General features: G+C 31.0%; 1 protein-coding gene across 1 annotated transcript; it reads right to left on the reverse strand.

The window, feature by feature from the left end:
• Window positions 1–3,941: 3,941 nt before the first annotated feature.
• Window positions 3,942–8,729, reverse strand: LOC133800318 (uncharacterized). The gene is made up of 8 exons (XM_062238275.1): window positions 8,359–8,729; window positions 7,018–7,119; window positions 6,760–6,903; window positions 5,333–5,586; window positions 4,667–5,241; window positions 4,485–4,589; window positions 4,224–4,392; window positions 3,942–4,145 (listed from the first exon to the last, which is right to left on the reverse strand). Exons 4-8 carry the CDS (start codon window positions 5,411–5,413, stop codon window positions 4,053–4,055), a joined length of 1,023 nt encoding a protein of 340 aa, XP_062094259.1. The 5' UTR covers window positions 5,414–5,586; window positions 6,760–6,903; window positions 7,018–7,119; window positions 8,359–8,729; the 3' UTR covers window positions 3,942–4,052.
• Between the last annotated feature and the right edge of the window lie 308 nt (window positions 8,730–9,037).

The raw sequence follows: 9,037 nt of genomic DNA on the forward strand, positions 1-9,037 counted from the left end.
TAAACATCATTAGTGGACCCTGAGTTAAGAGCTCAGAATGACACATCTCTTTCCACTTAGTTATAAGAACAGATAAATCATATTTACCTTTCTCATTCTTCATAAATTCAGTGATTATTTCACACTTGATTGATAGGATTTCATTCTCATAAAACCACTTATCATATATGTATCATTACGTGGCATGGATGGCCTCTCATATATCATATGCAAATTGAAGGCTTTGTAGAGTATTTTTGGTTTCTATATTCACTTATTGGAGTAAATAATACCTAGCCATATGATTTATTCTTAACCACTTGGCGTACTCAAACTGATCAATCACTGAAGCATCTATTGGTGGTTCATCGATTGGTGGTGTTTTAACAACCTCCATCAAATTCTCTCTTCAGTCATTTTTACTTTCTTTATATTATCATCAATCTTTTGATGCATTACCTAGCATGTTATAGGAAAATAATTGGGTGGTAACATTTTATGATTGAAAACAAAATGCAATAATATTATCATTTGAAAATATCAATGTTTTGGAAAGTAAACATGATGCATGAATGCAACAATTAAAACACATAAATTAACATTTACTTTAAAACTACCCAACAAATAAAGTGTCACCTTAGGGTCGGTCAAGTTAAATTCAAATAGCTTATAAGACAATCTTATCTTTATAATTTAAAACTTAAAATAACTCTTTATTTTTGTAACGTCCTGCGTTTTCGGGTACCTTTAAACGACTCGGGTCGAGATTTTTTCACCGAGTTAAGAATATTATTTTAAATAATATTATATTTGTTTGGAAATTATTCAATGAGTTATTGCTAGCCAAAATATCAATTTTGTGATTTAAAAGTCAAGATAAGGCTTTCGGTCTTGGAGCAACACAAAAACCCTGATATGTTAAAAATCTAAAAAAATAAAATGAAAAACTATGACAAATATATTTTGGGCATAAAATACATTCATAAAAATTATAGTTTGGTAAAAAAATAATAAACCTAAGGGAAAATGGAAATTTTAGGGCATTTTGTGTTAAATGCCTAATTTTACCGAAATGGAGAATTTTATTCCATGAATAGACCTTAGGTTAAATTTTATAGTGTGATTAATTAAATTAAATGTTAGAGACATTTAATTTAATTATTTAATGTTAAGTTTTGTGATTAAAACTTAATAAGAGTGAAAAAAATGTAGAAATTCAAATTGGGTTTTTCTTCTTATGAAATAATTATTCACCATTATAATATATATATATATATAAATGGATATATAGGATAAGGTGGCCGGCCATGTGGGGTTCTAAAAAGGGTGTGAACCAAAATTTATTTAACTTTTAAATCTCATTTATTTAAGTATTAGGGTAATAGGCAAGTGGGTGGTGAAACACTCAAGTGGTTATGTGATATTTTGTAGAGTTGTGTGAGCCCTTCTAACCCCCAAAACCGACCACACCTCTCTCCCATTCACTATCATCTTTTTTTGAAAACTCTCTCAAATTTTTCTCTCGACCTTCAACCTCAAGAACACTAAGGAGACTTGGAAGCTAAGCCTTGGTCTAGGAAGGGTTTCCCCTAAGGTAAAGTTTCAATAATCTAGACTTTTGTAAAGTTTTAGCCATAGATTTTCAAATAGCTAATTATCTATGTTGTTGGGGGGAGTTGGTTAGGTTTTTTTGAAAGGTTTTGAAGGAACCAAAGCTAATAAGAAGATCCACACCTTAAGCAAGAACACCAAAGAGGTCAAAAGTTTACTTTTATGGTTGTTATTGTATGATTTTTAGTTTTAAGCATTATTTTGTATAGTTAATGCTTAAATTTTATTGTTGGTGATGTAATAAGATTATGGAAGTTTTTTTATAATTTTATGATGCTTTTGTATTGATTTTTGAAAATAGGGACCAAAACCCCCCAAGGGTTTTGTTAGAAACCTTAAAACAAAATACATGTTTTGAGCTATCTTCCAAGGGGTCAAGCAGCCACTGTATATTGATTTTGTAAATTTTAATTGTACTGTGATGTTGTTGAGATTGAGTACATAAAATTGAGCTTTTGAAACACTCAAATATGTTTAAAAATGAGTGAGTTATGCTATTTCAAAGTTTAGGTAAAAAAATGTTTTCCGTATTCTTAATTTTGGAACCAAGTTTGGACAGCCACTGTATAGAGAAAATGAATTCAGTTTTTTCTAAAATTTGGTGGACATATTATTGGCTTATCCAAGTATTCCACTGTAAAATTTGGTAATAAAATACTGAATAGTTTGAAAGTTATTAAGTGTCAAAGTTTGGAAAAAATAAGGATTTGAAAATAAGGTCATTTTTACCTCATTGTTGGAAAATGATTTCACCAATAAAAAATGCTCATTTTGACCTAAGATTTTACAAAGACCTAAATGGTATATCAAAAATGGAATTGGAAAATTTTGGTAACAATTGGTAAGTAAATTTCAAGTTATGAACTAACAAAGTATGTAGTTAAAAATGTGAAAAATAGGGTTTTCACACTTAGTGCAAAAATGAGATTTTGGAACTTAAAGTAAAAAGTAAAATTTTGCTTATTGCAAGATATAAACTTGGTAAGTCTTGAAAACATATTTTCACTAAAATTACCACTTTGAGTTTAGTGTGAATTATTTTTATTAAAGAATTTTTATTCTTTTTAAAAATAAGAGATTTAATTTATTAATAGTTAATAAATTAAAAGAGGGTTTAAAATCCTATATTTTGAAAAAAATGATTAAGTGAATTATTTTTCTAGTAAGTAAACTTGATTAATTGATTTTGAAAAATTAAGTAGTTAATATGGGAAATTTTTAACAGTTTTCCTAATTAAGACAAATTGGGCTATTTTTCTTAAAACGGATTTTAGAAATTTAAAACCTTAAGAAAAATAAAAGGAAAATTAAGAGTTTATTTTCTTTGAAAATAATTAAGGAATTAATTAGTATTTTCTGAATATAATATCGACTAAAATCTTCAATATATTTTAACCGACTTGTTGAAAGTACAGATCAAAAGCGATGCGTTTAAAGAACAAGATTTTTAGCGGATTGTGGAAAAATACTATTGTGATACCCGAGCCTAGGTATCGAGACCATAGGATAGGTCTCCTCGAGACTTAGGGTTTAGTCTCAAATATTTTGTATGAATTTCCTTAATGGGTTTAAAACCAAATGAGGATCATAAATCCTTACAAATGATTTTTATTAAAATGACCAAACTGCCCAAAATAATAATAATAAATTATGAGTGCCATAATTAATTCGAGTATATTGTATGGATAACTACAGTATTAGCTAAGCATAACTGGACTGAACGTTGGAGGGTAAATCATGCCGAGTGCTGAGGACTCCAAGTGAGTCAACTTATATTGTATGGCTGCAACATGAAACGATTATTGTATTGTATGTTAGTATAAGGATACATGCACATATATAGACTGTCGTAGAAGGTTGCTTAGAGACGTTGGTCTCACTACTACAAAATTGACATGGGACGATGGTTTTAAACCGTTGTATGGACTCTCATACGTCAGTTCTAATACCGTCGTCCCATGCAATGTCATGCCATGTAAAGCATAAAACGACAGTTGAAATTAAAGTGTCATCTCCTGTCGTACATGAGATGATGAGTCCTATACAAACGTTGTATCTTGTGGTACATGAGACGACAATTTCTGTGCAAGCGTCATCCACTGTAATAAATGAGACGACAGTTCCTACTAAAGCGTCATCTTCCTGTAGTACATGAGATGACAATTTATGTGCAAGCATCGTCCCCTGCAATACATAAGACGACAAGTTCGTGGAGACCGATGTCCCATGTAGAATATCAGAATTTTTTCATTTCTCTATTTTCAACCACTATATTCATTCATAATTTCCTGTGTAATTACAACATAGTTCAGACATAATCAATAGGCAGACAAAATCAATAGAACTCAGTATGTTCCAAATCTAAAAATTACAATATCAAAATATACACTTGGAATAACTATGTAAGTACTAACTAAATACTACAATTAGTATATTTTTTAATTCTGATTTCAAAAGTTACTCTAGCTATGACTCATCCGCTCAAGAAGCTTGGCTGCCCATTCATTTCGAGTTTCATTAATTTCGCCAAGTGTATATATATTCCTTCCACCACACTACAAAACACAAAATAAAAGCTAAGTCAGAAATTAAATCCAATAGAATTGTAGTTCAATACTAATAAATACACTTACATTACTAGGTAGCCATCGCATTGGTGTCTCATTCAAGCAATAGTCCTTCATCATCCTTATGATATAAAAGCCGCATTCTACTGACGATGTTTGACGAGGGCAATTGACTATTTTCCACTTGTAATTTTTTTCATTCCTTCCTGTCTTTCGCTTAATGTGTGAAGAGACACTATATATACATCAATATGAAGAGCATATTAATTTTTTATTTCCATATCAAATAACCATATTATATTCTAAAATGAGTTTCAAATATATTACTTGTTCATAAGGTTCTTCAAATCATTTGGAGGAGATTTTCTAAGTGGATCAAGATAGTAACATGTATGGTCATCTGGATCAATGATCACTAACATCCAGTGACGTCTGCATTTAAACAAAGTTATTAAAATAAACATCATAAGGTATAAGTAAAATTAATATTAAATGAAAATTTTACTTACAAGAAATGGTATGGCATTAAACAACACTCTTTTTCTGAAGTTTGTAATTCATCAAAGTCATGTTGTTGATCGTCATCATGCACTTTGTCTCTTGGTTGTGAAGCAAGCACTATTGACCATCTTGATGAAGTAGGATCCTCAACATAAAACACTTGTTTAGCTTGACTTGCCATTATAAATGAGTCTTTTTTATGTCCTATTTTATTCAAATAAACTTTAATGAAACCTAACTTTTCTTTCTCCACACCATTTTTGTTGTCTACCCAATCACACTTGAACATCGGCATCCTAAATTCATGATAATCAAGCTCCCATATTTCTTGAATGACACCATAAAATTTCATCTCACCATATATAGGGTTCTTGTCACGTGCACTAGAGACTTGCAAGGTTTGAGCTACAATACTTACACCACTAGTTTGGGTGACCCTAACATCATCACGAGCTTTAGTTTTGAACCTACAACCATTACTTATAAACACATCGTGCTTAATTGCCAATCGAGTCGGACCTAATGAAAGCCATCTCAAAGTTTCGGTAACTTCATGCAACTCATCGATCAACTCTTTCTGAATCTACATTAATGAATAATACCTTAATTACATTTTGCAAACAATCGTTAAAAATGGTTTATATTGGAGTTTTCATTTTAAAGTAAAACATCACCTTATCAAATACATAACTCCAAAAGACATAATCATATATGAACTTGAAAATGCCAATAAATCTGCAAAAACAATCGACCATAGCAACAACAGGGTGAACAGACTGAGGAAGAAGTTCCAATGAGATTAAATAGGTGGGTGGCCAGTACCTACGCCCTCTGTCGCTTACATCTCTTTCTTCAGCAATGAGCTCATTTAATAGGTTAATGAAAGATATAGTTGAGGGATATTGTTCTCTCCTTGCATATCATACACCTGATGGAGATCAGAAAACTAGTTACTTAGAATCGGATAATTCACATATCATACACCTGATGGATATCATAGATGTATATATCTTTAAATTTACATAATTCAGTGTCATTAGAGTTTTAGTTTGACTAAGATTCTTAGAATCGGACTCCTTGTTGATTTAGAATTTGTTACTTAAATTCCTAGTTGGGTTTTGTTTGGTTTTCTATAGATATAAAATAGTCGTGTTTCACATTTGCAAGAAATAATAAACACTCAGTTTTCCTCTCTCACCAATTTTCTCTCAGTTTCCACTCATCCACTCTTCTGTTCTACTTTGTTTTACATCAACACCTGTAATTGACATGATTTTACAGCACTACAACATACACATTAAATGCATATTCCAAATTCATATTCTACAACAATTTAGAAGTACTATGTCCCAGCTCTCTTAAACTCACATAAAAAGCCGGCCAAACTTTCAAATCAGTCACTGTTTAGTACATCACAATTTTGGACGGGCAATGCAAAAATACTTCTTTATCTGCTTAATGCAACTCTAGATATCCATGATAGCCATAACTCTTTAGCCCAACTATTGGTAATGGACATAACAGACTCTACCCATATTGGTAATTATAAAATAACAAGCTCTAAGAACATATAATTGTAGCAACTAACGTGTAAATGGCCATCAAATTTTTCAACATACAAAGATCAGTTTTAGTCTCTTAAGTCCTTTCTGCACACCCAAACAATACAATAATCATCCAATGAAATCTTGACAGGGGAAGGGAATCACTATTTCACACAGACTACATGCCAACTAAAATAGTGAAATTTCAATGTAATAAATTATCTTTGATTTCTGACATCCTAAGATCCAAATCATTTGTTAAAGCAGCATGGAAGAATGTGTTCAAGAAATCCCGGTGATTACTTACACTAGAAACATTGGTAAAAAAGCAAAAAGATCAGCACAAGAACTAAGAACTATGGAGAAAAAGGATATTATAAATGAATACAACTTTGTCAATTGTTTAATGTCCATATTTTAACCACAAATTAAAGAAGTGAATTCATAAAGTGGCTGTCTAACTAAGCAAATAATAAGAGATGATTCCAGACATCAAAATTAAGATTACCCACCAACCAGTATAACTACAGAGATTCAAAAACAACACAAAAACTAACCTGTGTTGACATGGGCTGTGCACCATTCCCAACATGAGAACCAACAACCACAGGTAGATCATACCGCTCAAGATAGCTCCAAATTGTATCCTTCAGGACTGGAGAGACAGGAATAAAAGTTACTATCGCATTCCGCAGAGCACCCTGTACCAGCAAGAGCCATACTTAAAAACAGAACAAAAATACAATTGATGCTTTAAACCTCCAACAAATAAGAAGCTCTGATGAGGAAAACATTATCAGAATACGTTAACGAACCTTCAGATAAGGAGGCACATTCTCATAGCCAAGAAGCTTGAACAATGGCTCAATGTCAGGGAACCAATTATTTCTCTCAATTGGATTTCCATTTTGTACAACCTGTAGAGCATTGGTAGAACAATAATCACATTAATATAACCCATCTATATATAAATACAAATATGTATATATAATAACTCCAAAAGAAAAGGCTTTAAGCTTCTATAAAGGTACCTACATTTAATACTATACAATATTTTTAAGTCTAAGTGGAGAATACTAAGAATATCTATCTTTAATTGGTACTTTATGGTATAAAAGGGAAAGGCTAACTATTTTATCATTTAAGATAAATAAACTTATAGCTTGATTCAAACCCCGTGTGTCAAAAGCATATTTACCTCTATATTCTTACAAACAAAAAAAAGATGTAACAAATTAGCTATTATGGAAAAACAAAAATAGGAAAGGTGGTCCTTTCAATCGAGGAAAGTTTGCCTATACTCAATAAAACAAGATAAACTTTCGAAAGAGCTATTGTTAGACCAAAAGTTCTGACAATAAATTCTTCTTATATTTAAATCATTCAAGTATTGAACATAATTATAAAAACTTATAAAAGACACTCGCTAAAAAAATACTCCGAGCGGATCAAATTAGTCAAAATTCTCTCAAAAATATATATATTTACAAAAATGTTGTAGCTTAAGTTGTAAGTATGGATCAAAAAGCAAGGTTCCTTAAATGATCTCATTGTAATCTACATTAGATGTTTCGGACCCAACTTATAGAATCTAATGTTATAACTAACTTTAGGTTGATTATTCGTTGGTTCTACATCTACAAGACTTCTATAGAAAGATAATTAGTAGACTATATACTTCACATTTAATCAAATGGTGCCTTTTGCCTACTAAATGCTTTGAAAGAGAATATGCTTCTATTCCAGTGAAATATGCATCTATTATATTTGAAATATAAAGTTATGCCATTTTTGTATGTTTTCTCAGGTAGAATTTATCTTCCACAAATGTCCCTTTCCTTTAGTTGACTAATAACATATGCTAAATAAGAAATGAACCTTCGAACCCAAATTCAAAAAATCATATAAGCTAACAGCCAACATTCTCTTCTATAATGGCTAGTGTGATAATTACCAAACACCTTAATTACATAAATTATACAACTAAAATGAATATTTTATAAACCCTTCTATTCTCAAAAATGAATCTTATTCACAAAATTGAATCACGATAATGGAACATCCCATTCAAAGAAACACATATTCAATCAAATCTTTAGTATTTAAACCAAAAAACTCAGTGCAGAGAAAAAAAGAAAGAAAAAAAAAGAAAATACCCAAAGTCTTGTGGCTATCACTGTGAAGAAGATAGAGAAGCAGGAACACGGCAGCGAGAAGAGCTTTACGCCGGAGATGGGTGGAGGGCAGCGATCGAACGGTCGGAGTGAGAGTTAGGCGCGAAGATGCCGGAGCTTTAGGCCGGAGATGGGCTGGACCACGAGAAGATTAGGGCTTGCCTGTATCCGAGGAAGGAGCCGTCGTCGCCGCCGTCACCTAGGTTGTCGCCGTTCTCCCTAGTTGTCATAGATTGCTGGATTGCAGTTGTCGCCGGTAGCTATTATAGCATAGGGTTGTGCTATCGACTTATGCAGAAGAGAAATGGTAAAAGACTTTACCCCTAATTTCCTAATTCTATTTTGAAGATACTGGGTCATTAGTTTTTTTATTTAATTTCTTTTTATATATTATATTTTATTAGTTTAAAGAAATTATTGTTATAATTTAGAAGTAACGCACGTTAATAAAATAGTATATATAACTAATAGAAGTATCACATTTTTTTTATTAATTTTTATCTTAAAAGTATTATTAATATAATATTTTTTATTATTTTTATCTTAAAAGTATTATTAATATAATATTATTAAATAATTTAACAACTAATATTAAATAACTCTTTTAAATTTAAATTTGAATTATTAATTATTATTTCTTTTTTATAAATATATTTCCATA

The sequence above is a fragment of the Humulus lupulus genome, chromosome 1, assembly GCF_963169125.1.
Source record: "Humulus lupulus chromosome 1, drHumLupu1.1, whole genome shotgun sequence".
Taxonomy (NCBI): domain Eukaryota; kingdom Viridiplantae; phylum Streptophyta; class Magnoliopsida; order Rosales; family Cannabaceae; genus Humulus; species Humulus lupulus.

Bases quoted from the DNA above. Each gene is read 5' to 3' on its own strand.
- LOC133800318 (XM_062238275.1), bottom strand. From the start codon at position 5,413: ATGGTCGATTGTTTTTGCAGATTTATTGGCATTTTCAAGTTCATATAT. The intron at 4,393-4,484 runs GTAATATATTTG...ATGTATATATAG, and splicing joins TTGAAGAACCTTATGAACAA to TGTCTCTTCACACATTAAGC. The intron at 4,146-4,223 runs GTAAGTGTATTT...TGTGTTTTGTAG, and splicing joins TGCGATGGCTACCTAGTAAT to TGTGGTGGAAGGAATATATA.